Source organism: Penicillium subrubescens (genome assembly GCF_028828155.1).
Source record: "Penicillium subrubescens strain IBT 31985 chromosome Unknown utg000004l_segment0_segment0, whole genome shotgun sequence".
Classification (NCBI taxonomy): domain Eukaryota; kingdom Fungi; phylum Ascomycota; class Eurotiomycetes; order Eurotiales; family Aspergillaceae; genus Penicillium; species Penicillium subrubescens.
This window is the reverse complement of record NW_026643154.1, coordinates 2,918,968-2,945,123: the sequence shown is the minus strand read 5'-3', so window position 1 is coordinate 2,945,123 and position 26,156 is coordinate 2,918,968. Positions and strand designations below refer to the sequence as shown.

General features: G+C 47.2%; 7 protein-coding genes across 7 annotated transcripts; 5 read left to right on the top strand and 2 right to left on the bottom strand.

The window, feature by feature from the left end:
• Positions 1-3,386: 3,386 nt before the first annotated feature.
• On the top strand, positions 3,387-5,708 carry N7473_006094 (uncharacterized protein; the record flags this gene model as incomplete). The annotated part of the gene is made up of 2 exons (XM_057152034.1): positions 3,387-3,957; positions 4,012-5,708. 2 exons carry the CDS (start codon positions 3,387-3,389, stop codon positions 5,706-5,708), a joined length of 2,268 nt encoding a protein of 755 aa, XP_057009839.1.
• A 4,234-nt stretch (positions 5,709-9,942) lies between these two features.
• On the top strand, positions 9,943-10,215 carry N7473_006093 (uncharacterized protein; the record flags this gene model as incomplete). Its single annotated transcript, XM_057152033.1, has 1 exon — positions 9,943-10,215. One exon carries the CDS (start codon positions 9,943-9,945, stop codon positions 10,213-10,215), a length of 273 nt encoding a protein of 90 aa, XP_057009838.1.
• Positions 10,216-11,606: 1,391 nt separating this feature from the next.
• Positions 11,607-12,371, bottom strand: N7473_006092 (putative short chain dehydrogenase; the record flags this gene model as incomplete). The annotated part of the gene is made up of 1 exon (XM_057152032.1): positions 11,607-12,371. The coding sequence occupies one exon, from the start codon at positions 12,369-12,371 to the stop codon at positions 11,607-11,609; it is 765 nt and encodes a 254-aa protein (XP_057009837.1).
• Positions 12,372-18,463: 6,092 nt separating this feature from the next.
• On the top strand, positions 18,464-21,118 carry N7473_006091 (DUF3435 domain-containing protein; the record flags this gene model as incomplete). The annotated part of the gene is made up of 5 exons (XM_057152031.1): positions 18,464-18,798; positions 18,850-19,111; positions 19,169-19,491; positions 19,619-19,995; positions 20,067-21,118. 5 exons carry the CDS (start codon positions 18,464-18,466, stop codon positions 21,116-21,118), a joined length of 2,349 nt encoding a protein of 782 aa, XP_057009836.1.
• Positions 21,119-21,443: 325 nt separating this feature from the next.
• Positions 21,444-22,174, top strand: N7473_006090 (uncharacterized protein; the record flags this gene model as incomplete). Its single annotated transcript, XM_057152030.1, has 2 exons — positions 21,444-21,653; positions 21,703-22,174. The coding sequence occupies 2 exons, from the start codon at positions 21,444-21,446 to the stop codon at positions 22,057-22,059; spliced, it is 567 nt and encodes a 188-aa protein (XP_057009835.1). The 3' UTR covers positions 22,060-22,174.
• Positions 22,175-22,896: 722 nt separating this feature from the next.
• Positions 22,897-23,862, bottom strand: N7473_006089 (alpha/beta hydrolase; the record flags this gene model as incomplete). Its single annotated transcript, XM_057152029.1, has 2 exons — positions 22,897-23,694; positions 23,755-23,862. The coding sequence occupies 2 exons, from the start codon at positions 23,860-23,862 to the stop codon at positions 22,897-22,899; spliced, it is 906 nt and encodes a 301-aa protein (XP_057009834.1).
• A 674-nt stretch (positions 23,863-24,536) lies between these two features.
• N7473_006088 (tautomerase family protein) lies at positions 24,537-24,983 on the top strand (the record flags this gene model as incomplete). Its single annotated transcript, XM_057152028.1, has 1 exon — positions 24,537-24,983. The coding sequence occupies one exon, from the start codon at positions 24,537-24,539 to the stop codon at positions 24,981-24,983; it is 447 nt and encodes a 148-aa protein (XP_057009833.1).
• Positions 24,984-26,156: the final 1,173 nt, after the last annotated feature.

Sequence of the window (26,156 nt, the reverse complement as noted above, 5' to 3'; positions counted from 1 at the left end):
TCATTTTACCGGAGATACCGCTCGATCCGACGCCTAGCTTATTCTCGCTCCTCCCGCTGGACTAGCAGTTGTATAAGGGCAGAACCACTAAGATAGTCCAGCCCGCAGTAGTATCGTAAGACGTCGCATCGATACTCCTACTCCTTCCCTAAGGGAGTGACTATACTCTATACTATAAAGCTACCTAGGTCTTCTTCTACCGGTAAGCCTTATTAGTCTCTGATTACAATAGCCTACTACGTAACTGTAAGGCGCTGTTACACCCTCTACGCAGTATTCCCTACTATATCTATGTCATGGGCGACCCTGCAGAGGCCTCAGGATTCCGGCAGATCCTTAAGTGCCTACACTCTCTTTGCATTTTCTCATTGTGCGTCCGGGCCGTTTCGGTTCCGAAGCTTTAGCGAATCCTCTCTATATCATATAATCGCAGGAGATCGTTACCAGAGATCTCCAAGATTTAGTCTTGTTCCAATACCACTGTTTCTTTGCATCTTCTTTTCCTTACCTAGTTGACAGGCCCCTGTCCTGTATCACAGCCCTTTACAAACAGGTTGTATCTATATAGCTTAATACTCTAAGGATTTAGGTCCGACCGTCGTGATAGCGCCTTAGATCTCCTTCGAATTGCTGTTAGAGGTCTAGGAGCCATTCTTATCGTTATTGCAGTGAAGAGTTGAGAGTAAACGTAGGAATATTTTTGAGCTTGATGTCCTGACCCTTTCCTGATAAGTCGTAAGGGTCCTAGTATAGGTTCGACGGGGTCTCGTCTAGGTTCTGTCCTATAGCTATAATTTAAGAGTCTCGACTTAATCTTAAAGGTCTTTAAGCCTCTGTAGCTTCTCTATAGTAGCTTAAGGAGCTGCGAGGTTAGCGTCAAGATCGGTTGGGGTTAAACCCTATTCGGTCGCAATTAGGATTTCTTCCGTGATACAGGGAGGGTTCGCTGCCCCTTCAGTAGAGGGAGTAGAACAGGTCCTTAGTGCTATTTCTCCTAGGTGATCGAAGAAGAAGAAACAGAAATTGTAAGGATACTCTATAAGTCAGGATAGAGGCCTGTCAATCAGGCAGGAGAAAGGGACCAAGTCAATTGTTCAGAAAGGTCAAAGACTGTTTCTTGAGGGATGTAAAACCTCTCCAACATGGATCAATTTATATATAGTTATATTGCCCAAAACAGGAAGGAGATGTAGCCTTAGTGCGGGAATGGGAGTGGGGGAAAACACGAGGCTTGTGTAACCTCTACAAGAGCCTTCCTTGCAGGGGTCCGTACACGTACCGGCAGCGAAGCCCCAGTGAACCCCCACCGAAAGCTTAGCGGCTTACCAGGGTCCTGGTAGCCTGAGGCACCGGCATTTGTGGATAGCCTCATGTCAGGTATATCGTAACAGTTTAGCTCGTCCGAGAAAATACAATGAGAAAGAACGCCTAATACCTTAGACTGGGAAACAAAATAGTACTCGTTATAAGCGCCACTCGTCTATCGCTGTAGTTGTTGCTCCGCCGCGGCCTAAGCCTGTACAGAGTTTACGCTTAAGAGTAGAACCTGTTCCCCTGAATATATCTAAGGGCGAAAGTAGCGAGGACTTTAATAATTCCTCGGACGAAGACTTATAAGCGATGCAGTCTAATCAGAACTTCCAGACATTGAGGATTCCGGGGAGGAGAAACAGGGTCCTCCAAATAGGACCGCTCTATACTGTCCTAACGATATATCCTTTGGTTCGTCGCTCAGGAATTGCGAGAGCCGCGATGTTATTAGGCAGGCAATCCTCACTATTGAGACCTAGGGATCAGAGCCCACTTTCTTCTTCACTCTTGTGCCCGACAACGTCCCCTCGATATCAAACGTTGCCGCGCACAGCCCTCCAGACAACTAGGAGAGAACGACTGGAGTGTTGAAGCCACCAGTGGGGGCAAGCCGGTCAACTCGCGGGAAAAGCAAACGCCGAACATATTGCACGGAGGAGAACAACTTGCTGGTGAAGTTGAAGGAGGAAAGGAAATCACTAACTATTTTCCTGGCCGCACTTCAGCTTCACTTCAGCTTCACTATTCTACCAAATTAAGGCATCAGAGAGCCAAAAGAAGGCGCCCACAAAGTCGGAGGGGAAGAAAGAAATCATAAGTTGCATATTTCTTCATATGACTGTCACAATAGAGACGCACCTACCGTTATCCAACGATACTGTCCATGGCTGACCTATATCCTTCCCACATTCCAATGATAGAGCCGATTCATGCGCCGAGATAGTCTCCCGCTGAGGCCGCATTCAGAGCGTTGCCGTAGCGGCCGCCCTACGCGTTGACATCCGCTCGCTTGTCCAAGAGCAGTTTGACAATCTCTTGATGTCCTCCCTCTGAGGCGGCCCGGAGAGCGCTGCTGTAGTGTCCGCTCTGTGCGTTAATGTCCACTCCCTGCGTTGGCAAGGAGTTAGGGAAGGTGAGCCGAGCAAAGAAGTCATATGCGAATTAATCGCTATTGTATTTATACAAATACATTTACATTCTTCCAAGTTACTGGTTCACCAAATTACTAGCCTGCCAGCGTTCGGCTTACGTGCGGCAGATAGTCGGGTTGCTGCCGCCCGGGTGAGAAGTGGGTGAGAAGTGGGTTAGCGCCGCTTTAACGTCGCGCGCCACTCGACTACCGCACGGACCCTCTCTTACCTGGTCTCTTAGCGCTTTCCTATCCGGTTGCATCCCGACGTAAGATTGGCCTGATGAGCGGCGAAGCTGACTTACCTGTAATGTATCCAAGACCACGGATATGATCTATCAACATCCTCTTTGACCGGTACACACTCACAGTCTCTTCTCTGGCCCCACCGCCAAGACCTTAGCGTAGATCAGGTATTGCCCTAGCCACACATAGTTAAGGGACTTGTAAAATGAATTGGTATGATACAGTATATAGCGAAGTAATAATACATTCGTCTCATGAGAATCCCGTCGACCTTCCATGGAACCCCGCAGTGGGTCTGTGAATCATGTGTGGAGGGCCGCCACGCACCAGGTTCCTAGACGATCTATGAGATGACTACGGAGAAGAGCTTTATAAATTCCGATATCCCAAATCCTTTTTCTGTAGAGAGATTTGGAAATAGAGGTAACAGAGGGAATTGCATATGCAGAACCCGATAAAGGAAACATGCCCTAATACGTGTGCTATGTTTAGAAGGCAACTGATGGGGCCGGTGGGCTGTGCCAAGGCGCCCCTGAGGGATTGGTGCATTCAAAAACCGTGAATTCACAGCCCCAAGGTGCACAACGATCCTACCAAACACGGGCCCCCGCAATTTCTGCCTCGCAGTACGACCCCGATAAAGACGTTATGTCTCCTGGCTCTGGTATTCCACACCATTGAATGCATCCACGAAACGACTATGCCAGAAGAGCCTGACCCCCGAGATGATTCTCTTCCCTCTGAGTCCTTAATGGGGAATGGGGAGGGGCGATCAAGTGAAGAGAGCGCTGAAAAGAATCGAGTCCCCTCTGATACTCTCCGCCGTGCCCCCCATATTGTGATCCTGGCCCTGCTCTATGCAGTGGTTGCGATATTTTCCTGGGCAGTTCTCTGCATACTGACCCATCGTCCCATCGGGGCTCGAAGTTACCAACCCAATCTTGGCTCCAAAACCGAGTTGGAAGATTATTTGGACGGTGCAAAAGGCAGTTTCGGCACAACCGAGCGTCTTCTTCGGGCTTGCCGAGTGTGCCAATCGCTGGCTTCGGTTCTAACCATCCCGTTGACTTCCATGGTCTGCTCGTGCGCAGCAGTGGCCTTTCTCCAGCGGCGAGCCAAACAAAGCTGGCATGCCCCGACATTAAGGCAGTCTATGGTATTGGCTGATAAAGGTTGGAGTGACCCGGTGCTCATCGCAAAAATCATTGCTGGCGGGTGGAAGCGATATGGCTCCATCTTTCTCGTCTTCGCCTTGGTACTAAACCTTATTGGTGAGTAAGAGAGGCCTGGTGCCGGATTTTCGATGCCTGCTGACGCTCCTAAAGGCGCTTCTATCGCGCCGTTTCAGGGTTTATTTGTATCATACAAGTCGATTAAAGTTCCTACCAAAATGAGCTCCATGGACTTAATTGACTTGGAAAAATGGATAACTTGGGCGGCGGACCCAATCCATGATAACGATGTGGCTGAACCCGCAACAAAGCTCAGGTCCCGACTGATCTCAGCCAGCAATTCAGACCCTCAGTTCAGGCTTTGGTCTAGGGGGGATGGGTGCACGAACTCTACTGATAATTCAAGTCCGACATGTAACAAGTCTGGCCAGTCCACGTTCGGAATCATGCCCAATATCAATGATCCTTTCTGGGCGCAGCCCCCGGTCGGGTTCCAGACTGGGTTATGGCAGCAGTTTGCTCCTCGAGTTAACTTCACGACCAAGTATGACAAGATTTTAGAGGATGATTTCCCAAAGGACTGCAGACATGAGCCAGGCGCGTTGTTCATTCACTACGAGAACATGACTGATATCGGTGGCTATATTGTCGATATCTGCATGCCAGGTGACCAGAAACAGTCCCCATGGAAAGCTACTCGCAAAAGACAGGATTTTAGCGAGGAGTTATACGTCAAAATGACTCTGGAATGGAAGGGGGAAGATGCTGAAAACGCACCGGGGGAATATCTATCATTTGCTCCGGGCAAATACTCTTTCAAAGTCACACTCAACACCACGGCAGGCTACTTTGAGCTTCCAAATTACGAAAATGGCCAGCTACCTGGCCCACTTCTCGATGATCCAGACAATGGTCAAGAGAATACTTGCGGCGCACAGTGCAGGTTACAATCTCAGACAGCCTCAAATTATCAGAAGAAGCGATACTTTGTCGGGCCGGTGACCAACAGTACCGAAGTAGCCCTGGCAAATCTTACTGAATCTCTCTCATCAGTAGTAAGCAAGGGCCCTCTTTTATTTACCACTCTGGCTCTATTCACCACGGGATCATATCTCGACATTGAACATACAGCTGCTCAAGCCTATCACAACGGAGGGCCAGATGAGTGGGGTGGATGTATCGATATACCACCCCTCGTCCAACTACTCCATGGAGAAGACGACAAGCGCGTCTCACTGGACATAGATCCGTGCATTGATGGTTCTAATACAAAGGGACATGGACTCCTCAAGCTGGTAGCTGACTATATCTGGCTATTCTCTGCCGAAGAACAAGCCTATTATTTCAATTACATCATCTCACCTTCTGCAAAGCACATAGAGAATGCTTTCACGGCAGCAGCATTCATGGCCGTCGACGAGTGGATGCAATATGGTTCTACGTGGAGTGATCTGGACACAAGTGGTTCACTGAACTGGGATTTGGGCGTCGACCAACAAGTCCCAAGTATACCTCATGCCGGGGTGGTGCTTATATCCATCTTGCTAGCACTCTATCTTCTTTGCATACTAGGGCTTTCGCTGTACGCCGCGTGGACGCCGCGATGGACCAACCAGCTTGACTCGTTTGCAATGATGCGTATAGGTTCGGCGGCGCCAGACCGTTTCCCACTACGCCTAGCGCATAGTTCAGACGAAGTCAATGATCTTGACCAGCTGCCCGGGTGGATAGGAAGCACCACAGGCGTGGAGACAGACAACACTTGCATAAGCGAGTTGGGTCTTGGAGGCGAAACAGCTCTGGAGGGGAAGAAAAGGTATCGGTGCTATGCAGGTGGGGAGCGCAGCTAGCCGTGTCGATTTATGTCCCTTATATGATGTTTGCTTTCTTGTCATATGTTAAAATAATAGAATGTCCTGTTCCGAAACGTCAGAAATTTGAGGGAAAATGATATCCTAGCATGCTACAGAGAGCAGGTCGTTTCTTCTGTCTGTAGCGATGTGATACCTCTGGAGCGGTGTTGCATTCGTAGTGGTGTGAGAAGGTGTTGTCTGTTGTAACTTTGGTGATCTGCGAAAGTAAATGAAGAAAAGTTGTGAGACTTTCCCAGGAAAATATTTGTCTTGCCCTTCCAGTGAACTGTATTATATAGAGTGTTCATATTGCCACAATGCGGGGAAATCTTGACTTATATGTGAATAGCTTCGATTTCCTCACTGCAAGCGGCTCTTATGTAGGAATTGCAGGGACTACGGCATGCACTCATATTCTGGCACAGTGTTTCGGCAATCAAAATAGTGCTCTGTGAAATGTGAATTGCCGTTGATATGCACTCTTCAACCAGGCAATTTTTATGGATACCGTCACATCAGCCCTTATGACTACCTGTTTTTGTATCTACAATCCTGGGCAAACTGCTGTTGAGTGGAATGATAACTTTCTCGCGACTATGCCAAACTTTGCCAAGGACTCATGCTGGCAGCGGTGCAGCGAATGATCGTCGGTCGCCGCGCGGATTCTATAACGATCTACAGTCAATGTACCCCCCCTCAGCAATCATGTACAAGATCCTGATGTGAGCACATCTCATAATCGCAGTTTTTTTGTAGAGTACTGTGGTCGGGGCCATTAACAATGTTAGCGTGGTACTTCCGTCCATCTATGATGACAAGCAACCTATAACCGCCTTCCTAATATAAATTAGTCTAATAGCCTTCCATTCTTATATCTCCCTTCCTAAATACTATCTTCTACCCTGACCTACCGCTTGTGATATACAGGCTCCCATTACTTCGTTATTTTTGTACATCCACTTAGTACCGTATATGCATCTACCCGAAAACAATCTCAGTGTCTCTTGCCGGCCTCCGCATTAGACTGCTTTGTGGCGCGGCTACAGTAATACGAGCTCTGTGATCAAACGTAATTGAAGTTTGGCCAGATGCTTGAAACTTATTCGACGGGACGTAAGATTAATTGAAATGTTTGAGGCGGGACATCTTCGCCAGGTGTTGTGGGCACACGACTAAAAAGAATCGATATTGGCATTGGTGTGTCTAGGATGGCTAGCTATGACCGCTGTCGGAAAGAAATATGAAATTAAAGCGCAGAGAACTGACATCCATCATATTTTACGTGTGTTGAACACTTGCATGGTCAATTTTCGAACTGGCCTGTCGAATCCCGGATGTTACACCCTCAGCGGGATCACTCATATCGACCATCGATACACTCACGGCGCGATAAGTGTTGATGACAGTCTCATATTGGAGAGTCAAGGAATATTGGGTCACCCAGAACAATAGCCTCTTCTTTATTGAAAGCATCATAGACTTGACCTCCGGCGCCTAGGGCCAATGCACCTGACCAAAACAGATGAGGCTGCCACCCCTGCGAGAGGAAAGATGGAACCACCGAAAGCACTCACCGTAGAACCAGCACCACAGGCAAGAGCACTCCATATAGAAGCATTAGTGATGGGACTTTCGGCAGTCTCCAGCTCTCCAACATGTTTGAGGTCAGTACCCTCTCTTTCTTCTTGAATATCAAACCAGGCGAATTCAACGTTGCGGTGCTTTTCCCGGGTAATTTGAAGAGGGAAAAGATTGTGGTGGAATATGCTTTCAAAATCTAACACTAGAGGGGTATACGCGGGAATGAGGAGGTGAAATTTGGCATTGCCTTCGTAAGAAGTTATGTTGGTGAGCGTTTCCCTGACTGCAAGATTGTCATGGTAACCTCCGAGATCAGGCCCGAGTGGTGATTCTCTATTCCATTCATCCGAGCTGTTGTATTTGTTGAGCGACTATGCCACATACGCATCGCTATTTTGATGAAAACAAGTATACATATCCATGCTATTTCTCGTACAGTTTGAAAGATTTCCACTGCTAAATGAATCCATAAGTCCTCTACGATGTCTTTCGTGACTTTGTAACGCTAATTTGTCCTAGTTACAATAGATCTATCATCATATTATTATATCAAAAACTGCTCCGTGTCGTACACGTATCGCTCATGGTCCTCCAACTCTAAATCCTCTTGAAGGTCTGCTTCCACCACATCGTTTGTGCCATTCTCCTGACCTCGCACATTCCAATACACCTTCCAACGACTATTCTTCTCTAGTGACGTTTTGTCTAGATCGCTACTCGAGAACCATTTGAAGTGTACTTTGCGATACTGCACTGCACAGACCTGCTCGCCGACCGCCACAAATCGTCTGTGAACACCTTCTTGGTGAAACTTTTAGGCCCCAATAGCTGGGTCGACCACACTACCCAATGGTATCCCAGCGCCGGCTATAGCGAGCGCTTCTCCCACGGGAAGTTTAAGCCAGGCAGATGTATCCACTGAATCCGCCACACCCTCAATGATCCTTGCATTCATCATGGTGTGATATCCCACTACGACGTAAATGTCGTCTCCCTGCTCAATAGATTCGTTGATCCATCCATGAACAGCCTCCGACTTGACCGCTGACTTGAACCACAACACTGAATTGCTGAGTTGATAAGTTTTGACTTGATCCGTGCTGATCTGAGTATATGCATTGTTGCGCTTTGTGCGGGAGGCCGACACTAGACTTGTCAACATGGCCGTGAAAGACTTGTCTTCAGCATTGTGCTGCACTCCCTCAAAGCGAAGGTGTGGTTTAACGATCACGGAGTCTTGGGGAATATTGCAATCGGGATCGAGGAAGTCTTGCTGAGGCTCATCTATATTTCTAACGAATCGCCCAAGCCGTGATCCGCAGGCAAAGGGCAAAAAAAAAAAAAAAAGTATCTGGAATTCTTGCGATGGCTGTGGTCGAGCTGTGTGGAAGTGATTTTGCAGGAAATCTCACAGGAAGGAGGCCTAATACTGGGAATCTTCCCCGTGTCTGGTGGATGGGCGCTGGGATTGCTTCTTATTTGCCTTTCCACGCCGCTGGTATTCACACGCTCGGATCATCAGACAATACTCTTTGCTGGGCCGTCTCCTCTTACGCCCCAACAATCATAGCTCTCACCTATGCGAGGGAAGGGAGAACAACGGCAACAGTCACGTTAGACCCACCGAAACCCTTGGTAGTGACGATGCCCCGGACCCCAGGTAAAAGAGATCTTCCCGGGGTAGAAAACGAGAAGGCGGCTATTGAGATGGTTGCACAATCTACGTTTCCGACGGAGACACTTAATCAGCCCGACGCCAAAATGGTGCTAGAGAGACTGATACAATGTGACATGCTTCACTTTGCCGGTCGTGGAGTGGCCGACTATACTGATCCATTCAACAGTAGCCTTTTGCTGCAGAAAGGCCACGGAGCAGCGGCGACGGTGGATAACCTCAGTGTAAGAGAGGTCTTCAACCTCCATCTGAAAGGCGCGAGAATAGCATATTTGTCAGCCTGTTCGACGGCCGAGACCTGGGCTATACGGCTTTTAGACGAGGTGATACATCTAGCCAGTGGATTTCAGATAGCGGGATTCAGTCACGTAATTGCATCCATGTGGCCGACGGATGACGATGCCTGTGCGGAGATGGCAACGGGATTCTACGGGCAATTGAAGGACAAGATTGAAAGAGGGATCGAGAACAGAGACGTGGCGGTCGCAGCACACCAGTCAGTAATGGAGATGCGGTCAAAGTGGCTGCGATACCCTCTCTTGTGGGCGCCATATATACACCTAGGAGCATGATGCCTGGCCGCAGCAGTTGGGATTGGTCTAAATAATTTGTAACGTACACATACGATGACAGACCCACATAGCTTATGTGGGTTCCCCTGGGCGTGAGGAAGCGCCTTTCTTTGCTTCATCTTGATCTCGTCGTGGAAATTCCTGGCATTGCTACCGCCTTTAGCATTCATTAGTCATTTACTTACGATATTGTGGCGTTCTGCCCCGACCCGACCCGACAGAGGGCAGCAATGAGCACAGTGGATCCCGCATTTCACTAACGTTCAAATCCAACTAGTACTGTAATCCGTAAAAGGAAAGTCCCATACTCTTTTGGGACCCCGACGTTCAAGGTAAAAAGTCCGCACTCGAAGGACAAAACGGCTAACTCCTTCAACCCTTCAGGTGACAATAACCATTTGTCATGTCCTACACTCTCCCATTCTCAATTTCCAGATTGAAGGAATGTGTTACGACATGCATCCATTCTCACCCAGCCTCCATATCTCTGTACCGTCAACCCACCATTGAAGGTGATGATCACATGATTTTCCTCATTGATTCCAATCCCGACTATATCGTCCGAGTCACCAAGCCGCGCGAAGATGGCTCCCGCTCCTACAATGACAAAGAGATGCAGCCCGCGACATCGCATTGCGCAGACTTATCCAAGATGAGTACCGGGCTCGTTGCCTAGATGAGCACATCATCCCATGCTCCATCAGGACCTGGCAGCTGAGCGATGATGGGGAATATGTGGCTTCGCTGAAACCAAGCTCCGAGGGTCGGGACTGCACCTCGCTCCTCTTTCCTTTCTGAGTTGACGGTCCAAGGATTGAAATCCTTTCTTTCTGTGCTGAAGAGCATCAATGGGAAAGAATTGGAACAAAATCTAGGGACCAAAATGCCCTCGATTCCATTTCCCAATTATAAATTTCTCAGAGAGTCTGCAATCGAAGCGTGGACGAGGCTAGTGGAGCGGGGCCAGGTATCTGTGAAAGATGTTGATGATCAGCAGCCCATAAACGGGTTGCTGGAGAATAAAACCGCCATGCTGGAGAAGATACAATACCTTTCTTCAGAATACAGCCCGACACTCGTTCACAATGACATAAAAGGCGAACATATCCTCGTAGATCCCCAAAGCGGTCGGATAACTGGGATCCTCGATTGGGCAGATGCTGGAATTGGGAACCCTGCTGTTGATATCGCTGGGTTGGTGTTGCCTGTCGGGAACGATCTTGCAGAAGAATCGCCAGGGAAGTGGGATATGGAGAGAATCAGATATTGCAAGGGGTTCTCCAGGCTCGATGCGAATGTGTCTTGAGGTTGGACGATCGTTTGAATGGGGGTGATAAGCTGTGTCCTGTGGGTTTGTTGCAAGATCAGCTTTTCCTATCGCTAGAGGATTGAAAAAAATTTTTCAAAAAAAGGGATGTTATCTTTCCCTAGGTTTTTCTGGATTGAAACTCGCATTGAAGTACCTTTAGACGGACAACAACTATATGTGCTGTAGCGACCGGTTCCGGTCCCGTCGGCACAGACTTCGATCCCGGGTCCTTTACTCCTTTTGACTACCTTGCAGGGTGTGCCAGAGTGCGTGCCTAGTAAGTCAGTCACTGAGTGTTACTACTAAGTGAGCTCCCCTACTTGTAGGTTGGGTTATCTTGAGGGTGAATTGTGAAGTGCATGTACTAACGGTAGTAATCAAGTAACAATGTGTGATTGATCGCAAAGAGCTATATACATTATAGCCAAATGAGTGTCCTTATATACCCAGTCCTTCATCCTTGCGAGGTGGCCTTGAGTGTATCGCAGATAGTCCCCAGCATATCATGAGTAGTCCTGGTTATGTCGTGGATAGTTTCCGTCACAGTTGGGATGTTTACGTTATCTTCTGGATATAACGTACCTCGTGTTGGTCACGTGATTCTGATTGGTCGATGTGACTTAACTGTCCCTTCTGCAACTTCGGGTTGGCTCGTCAGGTCGTCATCTTTGCTGACTAATCCAAGTTGATTGGTTGTCAGTGCCCTTCTCCCCGCATTAGCGCACGTGCTATCATAGTTGTTTCGTAACAGCTACACATTAATGCAGCTTCAACGATCCCAAACCCCCATCTAGCACCAACTGTGAACCAGTCATGAAAGACGCTTCAAAGGCAAGGAAAACTACAGCCTTTGCGATCTCTTCCGGTTCTCCAATTCTTCCAAGCGGCGTAGTCTGCGCCCCCTTGCCCTCGAACTCTTTCAATTCTGCAGGGGAAGAATCCGCGACCCCCATTGTCGGGGTTTTCACGAATCCCGGTGCAACTGCGTTCACACGAATCTGCTGACTAGCTAATTCTGCAGCGATCGTCTGAACAAATGACTGAACGGCAGCCTTAGTAGCAGAGTATATCGCCATACCAGGAAAGCCGACCTGGTTCGAAACGGAGGTGGTGAAAACAATTGAGCCACCATTCTTTACCATAGGGGCCAGCTTTTGGGCGACAAAGAATGTGCCGAAGACGTTGGTGTCAAAGTGTCGCCGATAGGATTCTTCTGAGACTTGAGTGAAGGCCTCCAGAGCGGCATATCCAGCGTTGATAAAAAGTAGATCGATAGACTTTCCAGCCCCAAAATATGATTTGGCCGTTTGCACGAGATCCGAGATGGCCGCAATAGACCTAATATCACAAGGGACAACCTTTGCTTTGTCTCCTAGATTCTCATGGGCAGCTTTAATAGGTGCAGTGCTGCGGCCAGTGATAAGGACTTTGGTGCCATGCTTGATAAGGAGTTGCGCGGTTGAAAAGCCGATTCCATGGCTGCCGCCGACAATAAGCGCGGTTTTGCCGGAAAAGGAAGCCATTTTGAGACGAAAAAAAAAAACGGGCAGTGAGCGTATAGAAATGTAGTAAAGGTTCTGTTCAATAACCTTTCTTCAGACTTAGCACTAGAGCACTCGGATGTTGATGTCCTCATTAAATACCTCATCTCAGGAAAGTTCACTGCTAAAAGAATCATATTTGTAATGCTGAGAAATATAACACTACCGTGTTTATAAGCTATGTTTCCTTTCCGTTCTAGACCATCGTGTATACACATGGATAATGTTTCAGTGCTCGTATTTTCTCCAGTGCATAGCTTGGCATAACTGCCAACGGAGAGGAGTCAGAATACTGCTCAGTGGGTCATGCACGTGCACTAATAGGATATCAACAGGTCTGAATTGCTATAGCCTCTTAATTGGCAATCTAGATGGGCTCAAATACATGACTAATCCTGGCGGATCTATAACTAGTATCTCCTCTCTCCGAGTATTCTACCAGTACTGCTGCTCCGACATAAGTATACCGAGACGCACGTGATTTCACTAATGTGGTGCTGCCTGGAGAATGGTTAGCTCTCGGCTGCCCCTCGGCCCGTTACCGCCCTCAGTCAGGCATTTGGGTTTGTAACAGGTATATCTACCGGGTTTATAGTAGCCCAGTCGATTAGAAGGCCACGAAACAGCCCACTATCACTATATCTACCACCGAAGCTAAGCTGCTTGGGTTGTCATAGGCTGCGCGCTCGCTATAGTGGTAGAAGCGATTTTTCGATCGAATCTCATTCAGCTATATAGCTCAAGACCGGTGAACCCCTGCATCATTAACAATGAGGTTCCTGGCTTCTTCCATCACAGATGTATTCGGAGCTTCAGGGACTTGTTGGTGTGGCACAACAACGAAGGAAACATGGTCTGCGTCAATGGCTATTCTGGAGTACTCATCTAGACCAACCAGTATTGAAATCTGAGACTGAGTATGTGCGAGCATTGTTTGACTGTAACCCTCTAGGCACCGGCGACAATTGATTGAGCAAGTGGTGTTCATGCTGGCTTGTGCCTAGAAAGGATAGCACATGAGCCACTTTGGTGGCTGTAGCGGTTATTGCGTCGTGTGAATCTCGATAACTCTGATAACTCTGATAACATCTATTGTGAGTCTAACTGTTAGCTTATGTGCGGGCTTTAACAATGTAATCAGAATCAAAAGATCTCTTCAACAGAACGTACCTAGACTGAGATGTAAAGTCTCAAGTTGCGGCAAACGCAGGGGGGGCCACAGACCCAGGAAAGTAGGAATTATAACGTAGCTGGCGTCGTACCAGGCTGAATCACGAATTCTTGTCACTAGTGTTTGTTTGATGCGGCTTTGTAGATCCGGTAAAGTAGTTCCAACCAATCATGGTCTTGAGATTTCTCGCGGGACTCCCATCATCTAACGAATACAGTGCTGCACAGCAAGATGGAAGGGCATTGCACCAGTATGCTGAGTCAGAGTTCTGAACCAATCACATTGAGGAAGAATTATGGCAGCAATCTGTTATAGTAACATATGATTAGTTCGCTCTATAATCGGAGATCAGCACGCTCTCCAACTAGTAACAATGACTACATATATTTTTCTGCGGCTTATAGGAAATCCATGGCTTGCGTAGTGTGTTTATTTCACCATAAATTTACTGCTAAAATAGCATCTTCTTGCGGAGTAGGTCGCTTAACCTCAGTAAAAGCTAGGTTACCTTTAGTAATTCATCAGTCCCGGTATCCGCAACAACTGATTTCATATATATATATAGGAAGGAAATACTCACAAACGACAGAAAATCAAATCTAGGAAGACTGCTAATGATGCCGAGGCAGCCTTCTGAACCAATCATATTGGAACAGCACCAGGACGGTGACATATCTGTTGTTAACTATTTAACTAGCCGAACTTGTGCCGCTCACTTCCTCTAATGCCCCTGCTTATAATGATATCTCCAGTTTTAGTGATAAATCTGACGGAATAGTTTCATTATAATTCAAATACTCCCAGAGTAAGTACCTTTTCCTTTCCTTTGGAGGTGTCGTTTGGAAAACACAAACAGTCATTTTATCTCTCCCCTCGCATACTGCAAGGATATACTCTATAAGTCAGGATAGAGGCCTGTCAATCAGGTAGGAGAAACGGGGCTAAGTCAATAGTGTGAGATTGTCAAAGACTGTTTCTTGAGGTTCGTAAAACCTCTTCAACATGGGTCAATTTATATACAGTTTCATCGCTCAAACAGGAAGGAGATGTATCCTTGGTAGGGAAATGGGAGCGGGATGAAACACGAGGCTTGTGTAACCTCTGTCAAGGGTGTTCCCTGCAGGAGTTCGTACACGTACTGATGACGAAGCCCCAGCGAACCTCCACAGAAAGCCTGCCGGCTTATCAGGTCCGGGAAGCCTGAGGCACCAACACTTGGGAATAACCTCATGCCAGGGTATATCATAACAGTAGGGTACGTTCAGAGGATAGTATAACCTTCTTCGCAAGGATTAAAAGGATCTCCTCAGTACTCAATGATAGCCGGAGAAGCTCATAAACGATCGTATCGCGAGCGCCTGCAGGTAGGTAAAGCCGGCGTGTACAGAGGCCCCAGGACTGTAGGCGCCGGGATATCGTATTCGTAGAAGCGCACACGCCGTGCGTATAGAGAAGGAAGATGCGAATAGCCTTATGCGAGCAATTCGAACCCGCAAGTTGGGTTATTTCCCTCCGGTAGGGCTCAAGATCAAGCTAGGGGCACATAGCGAGCTGCGAGCAGCCGAATACGGCGATTTCTGCAATAAAATTCAATCAGAATCAATTTCCTAATAGGGAAAGGGTTATTAATACTACCGTATACTGGAGGTAGGGGTGGTTGGGTAGGAGGAAGTGTGAAGAGGGAAGATAGTCATGAAGGAAAGCTTGAATATCTATATAGATTAGGCCTCGCCAAAACCCGCCCACCGCCCAAACCCGCCCGCGAAAACCCTACCTGTGGGTTGGGTTGGGTCTTAGTCAGCAGACCCGTGGGCGGGTTGTCTTCAGGCAAACCCAACCTAAGACCCAAATGGGTACCCTGTATAACCCAAAAAAGCAAAAAAGATTGACAAATCAATTTACATTAAATTGTGCAGTAATATTCGATTATATAATAGTATTGCTATCGTTTGGGTGCTTTCGTCTACAGCTGAGAGTAATTCAGAACCAACGTTATTAGCGAAGAAAAGTAAGATTAGCTTATGATAAAGAGGACTAATATAGCTTATATCCTTACAGTCGACTTAAAGGTATTATAGCCCTACTAGAAGATCTCTTCTGACTTCTATCACCTAGTTGCGTGATTAGTGGTAGAAGCAAATCAGCTTTATTATCTTTATCTACCTCTCTGTCCTCTATCTCCTCTTCGTCTCCTTCCGCGTCGTATACCTAGTTGTGTATTAAATACTACTTAGTCTCTGCTAATATATTATCTAGCTAGTATATCGCCGCGGGTTCGATATTGCCCTTAATATCTCTACTCTCTTCGACCTCTTTATTATTGCTGATCGGCGTAGTATCCTCTTTATTTGCCTTTAGCGCTTTATCCTCTTTAAGTGCCTCCTAGCTCTCGCTCTCTATCGGCTTTTCTAGGCGAGTTAACTGCTATCCCTCTAATATAAATTTCTCTGAGTATATATATATTATCAAATCTTGAATAGTCGCTTTATAAAGAGATCCTCGACGATAATAGCAGATATCTTACGCACTATTAAAAAGCCTTTCTATACCTATACTAGTAGCTAGAACCGAAAGCAAGTCGCGTACAAGCTAGGAAAGTACCGGGAATTTACGCTTATACTCTCTCTAATAGAGCTATAGTAGGACAGGAATATTTGCTGTTAGAAGTTAATTAGTCGTCTAAGTATACTATACAGGTTACTGTACCTTCTCTAAGATACTAATTTACCTTGTTATACTCTGCCCCTTCACGTAGTATAAAGTTATTAACCGGTTTAAGTAGTCGATTAAGTTCCGAAGTTTGCAGTACAGAAGTACGATTCACTATACGAAGTAATAACTCGGGGTTTTGTTGTTAATACTGCGTAAAGTATATTCTTAAGTATTTATAGTACCTTTTTGAAGTATCTGTCAACATGTGTGTGTGTGCGTATCCCCGCAATAAGCGAGCGCATGCATGCATGCGCGCGCTAATGCAATCGGATGCATAAATCTGCATCCATATACACCGCTTCATGATATACAATGCTAATTATCAACTACTGCATCAAATGGAAAAAGCAACGAGTTTCCTAACACTCTCGTATGCCCCCATGTTATTTCGGACTTTCATGACTCTTTTCCTGTGACATTCTGCTATGTACCCAAAGTTATAAATACTGCCTGTTTCCCTAGTTAAATTGAATAAGTTTGACACCCTTTCCACTCACGAATAGAGCTCAAGGCAATTCTGATTAAACTGTGTTGACCCTCCACTGTTCAACCTGTTCGCTGCCGACCCACCTCTATTGCACTTTCGTCTCTCTTCCATAATCGTGGTATTCGATCGACCTGTGTGCGCCTACAAGCAAACGCCTCAGGGTTTATGCACACGGCGTAAATCCGACAGTATCCTTATAGTAAGTAGAGTACTCCCTATTATTAAAGGTAGATAGTTTATATTACAGAGCAAATAAAGTTCCTGTACTGTAAAGAAAGCTATAGTTACGATAGGTCTTCTTATAGTACTCTTTTAGTTTCTACCTTGTAGTAAGCAGCGTAGTATATATATCCTTCTTCTAAGGCGTTATCTTTCTCTTTAATTTTCGATTCGATCGTTTAATATACTCTAGAAGTTTCCTATACACAAGGAACACGCTATAGATTATAACGTCTTTAGTCTTTATTAGAGCTATAGTGAACTAAAAGAATAGTTTAGTTAAGTAGACTAGGTAGTTAATCTGTCGCTATTTAACGTTAGTAACCTTAAATTATAAGTATTTATAATCGTAGCAGTATTTGTTGATAATACTTCTTAGTCGACGAGCACAGCGAAGCATTAAAAATATAGAATTCTAACGTGTTTAAATATTATATAATAGAAATAGCCGAGTACCGCCTAATTAAAGACATAAAAATATATCTCGTTGTTAAGGGCTTATATTAACAAAAACTATAAATAATCGAATCTATCTCTATAAGTACTCTGTCTGTATTAATAGTCGTTTGTGGACACTGTAGGCTTACCTTTACTAGGGCGTAAGCTACGTCTCTATAATTTACTAAGTCCCTTAAACTAATAGCTTAAGTGTCGGACTAAAAAGTCTTTACTTCTTTATTCTTAGGCGCTGCTCTAATATACCCTAAAAGCTGTTTTAGGTAAAGCTGGATTATATAGGCTATATAAGGAACCCGGATAATAGATTCCTTAGAGCTAATCGCGCTATTAGAGATTAGTTTCTCTTATAAAGCTCGGATTAAAGTCTTATTATTAGTCGTATTATCTATAGTAACGCTAAAGATCTAATCTAAGAGTTTGCGTTCCTTTAGTAACTAATAGAGAATATTACTACTATACAATTTGGGTTTACCAAATGGGTGCCATTTCTGGCCTCCATCGACGCCTTTTTCGGCCGTCATTTGGTAACACGTGACCCCGATCTTCCAACACGTCCCCGTCCGGCTACCACCACGCACCAGCCAGACCCACTCGCGGGCACCCCAGCAATTCAGTTGTCTCTGTCAAAAAAGCCCCTCCTCTTGACGCCCTGCGAAGGCGCCAAAAATGGCCTCAATACACCCCATTAAACGGGCCAGGCCACAGGCCAAGTTACAATGGTGCAAACCTGCCTACCGTGGCCCCTTTCCTTTATATTCTTCGTTCTTCCACCCTTCCTGCTCCCTCGATCGCGAGTGTATCCCCCCGAGCCTACCAAGGGCCCTTTCCCTCATATTCTTCGTTCTTCTGCTCTTCTTCCTTCCGCCTTTCCTGCTCCCCTGACATTGACCGTGTCCCCTCATACAAAGTTGCTCGTTCACCTTTCAGTGTGCTGCCGGCCAGCCGCCCGTGTTGTGGTTTTGTGGCCTTAGTCCCTTCCACTTCCTCCGCACCTTCGCCGTCCCTTGTCTTCCTCCGATCCCAACGATGAAGCGCTCTCGGCCCCGACGGAATAGAAAGCTAGGAAGGGACTGTGCCGAGGATGATACAACTACAACCACTACTAGCGACTCAGACGAGCAGGGCGATGCTACTTATGAGACGGATCTGACGGAGCTCGACGATGCTCCGAGCTCACGAAAACGTCTCCGGTCGGATGAGAACTGCTCTGCCTTGGAGCCAGGGCTCTCTGGTGACTTGAGGGAATTCTACGATGATCCACTAGATGATGATGGAGTTGATTTGTCTGAGATTCCCGAGGATTTCGACAAGGCCCCTGGTACGATTGAACGACGAGAGCGGATTGAGGGGCGGTGGAAACGGTCAGCGATTACAGAGATTGACCACATTTCTATCTACTAATGTAAGGGCAGGTACTGTGCCAGCCAACGGATAAACAAGCTAAATGAGCCAAAATGGAGGGAGCCTGAGGAGGCGCTACGCCAGGCATCGAACAATGACATGTATCGGTTCCTAGGCTGGTGTCTCAAACTCGAGCGCGGCAAGGAAGGTCGGCGGTTAAAACGCATTAACAAAGCTAGCTCGTTGAATACGGACTGGAAAAACCTCCGCGGCTACTACCAAAAGCTTACCAAGATCAAAATCAACGACGAGGATGGCTCGGATGTACGCAGGGTCAGTATCATCAACCTGGATTCGTAGACCGTCATCTTTTTAACAGCTGATTTACAGGGTATGAAGTACTTGGTCCAAGAGCATGGGTTAGACACGCAGCCTGGAAAGAAGACACCGGTTTATATCGAGGATATTGGCCCGTTTAACGAAACGATTTTGTCGACGCAGGAGAAAAAGTTCTATCTGGGCTTCCAACGTATCCAAGTGTGTCTGTTCAATTCCCTGGCTCTCTTTACCGTGCACCGAAGAAACGCCTTGTTGAGTCTGCAGTTCAAGGACCTGCAGATCTCCCTTCAGAAGGATCCTCGTGGAAGCCCACCCGTCCCTATGATTGAACTTACTCCTGAAGGGACCAAAAAGTTCCTCGGTCTGACCAAATTGTACGTCGAGACAATTTCTCTCCGTCTCTCAATTCCCCAACCACCCCCGGATCCATGATATCTTTTGAGATCCTTCTTGTCGTCTCCGGAATTTCTGGCTTTGGCCATGCAGCTAACCGATCAGCAGAACTACTTTTGCACTTCCCGAGATCGTTTACGGGCCCTCTCTGGTGATATGCCCGCATACATTGCTTTTCGGTATCCTGTTCCATGCGCGCGCATTCCGGAATTCGAGGCTGACCTCGAAGGCTCAGCTACGGAAACTATTCATCAGCAAAGGCTGTGAACAGCTCCTGGTGCCCTTGGACCCGAACAAGTCTGATTGGTATATCTTCTGTAAGACGGAGTTGGTCAATGGCACTCCGACCATTCAGCGGACCGTACCGATGTCCAAGTCGGCCATGTCCACTTTGCTAGTCACCTTTGGGGAGATCCGCGGGTGGAAAGGGGCGTTCCATGCCCATCAGTTCCGTTACGGAAGTGGTAAAGTGCTCAACGAGAGCGGTGAGTACTGCTATGCAGGCCCCTAATTCTTCTCTTCCTTCTGTTCCGTCAGTGGCTAATGTAGTCTGTAGGGTGGGTGAGCAAGGAACAACACATGTTGATCATGAAGCACGCCAGCCCCCGGACCTTTCTCGACCACTATCATCCTCTGCAGCTCGACACCGATATGATTCGGGTTATCTGTGGCCTCGACCCGGATGTAGAACTGATGCGAGCCGTCACGCGGCAAAGTCGTTGGCGGGACACGCGACGCCCACGCTATTTGACTGATCAACAAAGGGCACAACTTGAGGAACACCCCGAGTTGGAAGAGGCCCGGCGCAAACTTAGCCAGATCCGTGCCCAATACGAGAAGACTCAACAGCCCGCCCTGCTCCCTCGAATCCAGCAACGGGAGAAAGAGGTGAGGAACACGCGAAAACGGTTGCAAAGGAGCTTGCGGCATCAAATCCGGGAGAATTTTGATGAAGAGCAAGCGTTTCTAGACATCGAGGCGCAGTTGTCTGGTACAGTGGCTAAGGAAGAGAGCGAGGACGAGTCATCCTTGGAGGACAGAATGCACCCCCTCCAGTTGCATCTAGTCCAGAGTCTTCTTTCCTACCCAATCTCCAACTCGTTGGAGGATGAGTGGAATCGGCGCGACACCGGTGCTGCAGCCGTCGTGCAGTATTGTGACGTCCTTGAAGGAGGTCCGTTAAGGGGCCGGCCCAAGCGGAACGCCTCTGAATCCGTTATGTCGGCTAGTCCCATAAACCAGCCGCAAGATGCAGGGCAGAGCCAAAATGTTGCTAACTCATGTGAGGTACCTGTTTCTGTCGCTGGCAAGCCGTCGCGTGCCACTAAGGAATACCTCGAGAATTCTGAGAAGCCAGAGGCTTGCTTTCAATGCTTTGCAAACAAGGGGCTCCCTGATCATGTTCGCTTCCAGATGTATCATGACGCCGGGTGTGTTACGCGTCATTTTGACGCTATTCATCTCAAAGAAAAGCCACTTAAGTGCAACTGGTGTGAAGTGGCCTTGCTACATCAAATGGCGTTTCAGCGCCATGCTTTTGATGTGCATCATGTGCGCAGTCGCAAGCGTTGCCCAAATCCGGTGCAGGAACTTCAGAGACAAGAATAAGCAGGCCATGAAGCCCTGAATGGCAGTCAAGCGGGGGGATCCGGATAAATATAGGTATACACTGTCTGCCTCTCGGGGCAGCGCATGCAACGCATAGCCTTGTTTCATCACTATCACGGCTTGATGTCCAATCGTGTAATGCATCTTAGGATATTGCGATCTCACAATGACCAATTATTTCCAGGGGCTGAGTCCATCACTCTTGGTTATCAGGTATATAAAGGGCCTCCTTCCCCTGGCCGGTTGCATGCTCTGATATCCTTTTTTCCTCTCCAAGCCAGCTTGTATCGACTTTCCTCACCTAGTCGTGGCGACAAAGATCACGATGGCAAGCCCCTCCAACACGATTATTATCGCCGATGACGAGGAATTGCCAAGCCTCGAGCCAGGCAGCTCACGACCTCAGAGGGCCCCTCGCCGTGATTACAGTTACCGAGATTTTGAGAGCATGATCGTTGAAGCAGTCGATGATGAGACAGAATCGACACCATCACGCAAACGCAAAAGAGTTGAAACGAAGGAGTCGTCTGCTTTGGTAGCAATTCCTCGCAGACCTTCTTCGTTCTTGACTAACAATGGACCAGGATAACGCCTTTGAAGAGCTCCGAAAGGCAGTCAGCCATAAAATGCAACGGCTACAAGAGAAAAATCGCACGCTTCGAGATGAACTTCGCCAGGAGAGGGAGAGGAACCAAAATACAGAAGCTGAACTTTCCCAGCAAAGGGAGAAGCGTATTTTAGAGTGCAGTCAGTATCTGCTATATGCAGCCAGATCGCTGGGTGTTCCTTCCATGTGGGCACATGGTCTGCAGGTCATGCGCAGGAAGTCTTGGAACAACGGAGAAGTGCCCTATCTGCCGAGCACCAATCGCGGGATATATCGGATGCTACCCTTTTGCAGGATAAAGCATATATATCGTGTTGCAGGTCTAGTTCAATGACTCGTGTTCAAGCCGTTTTTTCGTGTTGCGTCCTCCTCCCACGTACTTTCGGCGAGATAGCAGAAAGTATTAATATCACGTGGAGAAGCCCTAACTACGCGCCGTCTTAGCGCCCAAGTATTACTCAACCCTCAAAAGACCATGATCCTCAGAAAATTGAAAAGTACTCTTTGCACACTTTGGCTCTTTCCTGTTAACAAACTATCCCTATAAGAGCTTGCGCTTCTGATGCTTTTCACCTTTATCGCTCCCCCAATGAACAAGGTGACCACTCGCGATGGCTGCTATAAGCCAACTCGATCTAATTACTCCTCAAAGAGAAAATTGACACGCCAAAAACAATGCCGTCGCAAAACAAGTTTGATGAGAAAGGCATACGAATATAGTAAGATGTGCGACACAGATGTATGCGTGGGCATTCGCATCCGAGAGACGGGCCAGGTACATATTTTGTCCGCAGATGCTTCCGGATTTTGGGCTTTTCTTGCTTCACAATTAGTATGTGGCAGAGTCTTCTGCTAGGGAAAGATTGGTTCCGCTTGGTCCTATCCTCAACCTCATTCTCCTACTAGGATTACTCCCCATTACTGTCTCAGCTTGCTCCGACAAATTTTGAAGGGCCAATACGGCCCGCCATGGTCGATTCGCGCACGCGTCCGTGACGACGGGAGCACGCACGGCGGACCAATCAAAACAGCGAAGACTGGTGTAGGGTGTCGATACCATCCGCCACCATTGAGTAGTTTCCGTCTATTGGTTCAGATACTGTCTTCTCGGAGTGAATAGTATTCAAAAAATAAAATAAAAATAGACTAGGAACAAAAACAGTTGTTTGGGCTATTTCTCTGAAAAGAGGCTGTCAAGGAACTTGAGCTGGATGGCAACGTTTTCCTCGAACTTCTCGCCGATATAGACCTCAAAATGCCCTGCACCACGGATGATAGCAAGACTCTTTGGCTCAAGGGCTATCTGAAAGGCCTGCAGTTGCGATAGAGTCGGGACCGTAACATCGTTGTCGACAGCAACCATGAGCAGAGGGGTAGGAGCTATGCGATGGAGGAACGACTTCGGATCAAAATTGCTGAGATTCAGAAGCGACTGGAGGGTGACCTGCTTTTCGAGAGGGACGATTCCTCGCCGCTTTATCTCGTCCAGGAAAACAAAGACGTCCGGATGCGGAAGTGCAGCGCGGGAGAGACCACTCGTTGCCTCTTCTACGCTCTCCGCGGTGGTATTTAGCATTGCCGGAGCGCTTCCTCCTTCGGTGTGTGGCTGAGTCGAGGAAAGCAACGGAAGAATCTGCCTTTGCCGTGCCTGAAGATATTCGTCTGTCACGAAAGGAACCTGTACTATAACACCTCGGATGCGTTTGTCGATAGAGGCCGCATAAAGAGCAGTGCCTCCTGACATGCTAGTCCCCCAGTATACGATCTTCGTCTGATCAACCTCGGAGAGTGATGCTGCGTAATTGAAGGCCTGGAAGTAGTCCCGCGCCTGGTAGAACGGGTCCACCTCATTGCGAGGCGTGCCTTCACTCTCACCCCAGTTCCGATTATCGTACAAAAGAACCGCGTAGCCGGCGTCAAGGAACCGCTCCGCAAAGTCCGGCAAGAACTGCTCTTTGCGGCCAGCAAACTGAATTGTGGCTTAGCTCAGGATCAACTCCACCGGGAAGACGAAGGGACGGCGACTTACGCCGTGGGTCATAATAATACAGGGCTGCTGCGGTTTCCCTGTCGTGTAAAATAAACCTCGCAGTGCCAATCCATCAAGAGTGCGAAACTCGACGTTTCTTGGGCTCATCGTTTCAAAATGTTGGGAAGTGATAAATCTCGTTGGTACGTTCAGGCGCAGGGCACAGCTCTTTAAGCTAGTCTATCCCCCTTGTTGACGAAGGGATCCTTTCTTCTTATACTTTTCGAAGATTGTAAAATGGAAATGTGGTGCTATTTTAAAAAGAACCGACCACGAAAAACAACAATGAAGGCACAAAGGGGCCGTGGGCCGAGGCTCATGTCCATTCAACCAGTTTTCGTCAACAACGCAATAAGATTAGTCTTCCGAGGCGGTTAACGTAATCCTAATGCAGTCGACATAATCTTCGGAGTTCTCAAACAATTTGCCGCAGTTAACGAGACCTCGGTATAAACTCGAATTGTGATTACGTTCCTTCTCCGAGCCATAATTGAAGTCCGGGAGGCCCGTCTTCAATAATTTCGGGATGATTAGTTATTATAAGTGTGGAATTTGAACATAGCATGAAAGATGCTTCGGCCTACAGTGAAGCGGTGTTGAGCTACAAAGGTTAATGCGGGGTAAGAAGCTTCCAGGAGGGATATGATTGCTATATGAACGCCCAAGACCGTACTACCATCAATGTTGCACCTTGCTCAAGGATTTAACTTCTTCTTATTTTACCGCACCCTCTGCTTGACAACTCCCTAAGTCCTTTCCAAATTGTTGCCCTATAAAACAACATGCCCCTTTGGCTCGTATTCCACCCCACGGGAACTTTTGAGGACGCCGCTTCTAAGCATGCCTTGACAAAAGATATAACGAAAATATACACCGGAATTGGTCTTCCTGCCTTTTATGTGGTTGTCAATTTTATGAAGCTCCCACCTGGAGATGTTTGGGTTGGCGCCGAAAGGAAACTCGAAAAGCCATTCATTCGAATCGTTGCCGAACACATTGCGGTTCGACTTGATGATGAGGACCGCATTTACAAGCAAACATGCGGTGCGATCGAAAATGCATTGAGGCCGCATATTGCCGACAAAGGTTATGACTGGGAATTCCATGTCGATGAGACTGAAAGGAGACTCTGGATGGTCAATGGAATGATTCCTCCACCGTTTGGCAGTGACGCAGAGAAGGTGTGGGCCAAGGAAAACAGACCAGTTGTTTGGGAAGGTGCCTATTGAGTTATGGAGTTGACTTAGGGTATGAGTTCTGAGGTTTTGAAGATTTTCCCGCCATGAGTTTCTGGTCAACCTTATTTAACTGGCCGTTTCAGAGGTTTCCCATATCTCTCTTCTATATTCTGCTGCGATACAGGATTTCCTGTCATAGTGCAAGCTGGAGCTGAATAGTTCTGCCTACCCTGATAGGTCAATTTTACGGACAATTTCAGACACCTAAACGATTTAGGAACTTGGAATAGCCCGAGTCCATAAACTGATAGTTGTATGTCTAGCTATTACCAACCCATTCTTCAAGTGGTAAATACTAGAACCGTGATGTACTCACGACCTATCTAGCATTTTGAAGGATAATATATTGACATTCAACAGATGGGACCGTCAAAATATCAGATCGAGGTTTTCTTTTCGGCCTCCAGTAGTGCTGGTATCATCAGCTAGGTACCGTGTACACAGTTAGGTGAACAGTGTTTATGCTTCCAAAGCAAAGTCAATTGATGCATAGGTAGATAGGTGTAGATCCCAATCTGGAGTCATAGGTTAAGGGCTTTATAGGGACAATAAACGTGGCTAATGATAACAAGAGAGTTGATCGGCTAACTGGCTAACATAGCCCACCACATGGCGCACTAGGTATATGGAATTTAATGATACCCATGGCGAAATTCGACGGAATGCAGCGGGGTTGAACTTAGACGACCACTGAAATATCCGGGAGTCTTACGGGATCTACACACAAAAAGAGTCGCACATACAGTATAAACTGGCTGTAGCATGTTCGAGAACAGTATGTAACGATATTGGTCAATAAAAACGTTTATCCTCGGTGTGGGGAGGTGTGGTTCGGATGTTTATTAACCAGTGTTAGTCTCGGAGGGTTGAATAATCATCCCACTTTTAAACCCTGGGGCTGCTCATTTGGCAGAAGAAAGGAATCAAGGCATGGCGGCACTCGTAATTCGGACCAACTTATTCCAACGCATCATGTAACGACTGACCTAAATAGTCACTTAGCCAAACTGGTTAACTAACTGCCCCAAACCGCGTTAGTGGTCGTGGGAAGGACTCGATCGAGATTTTGTGGTTTGAAGACCTGAAGTTTAGTTCACTGTCGGGTAGTGATACAGAACCAGACTATCAGTAATCCAGTCACGTGTTGGATTAACGTTAACTACG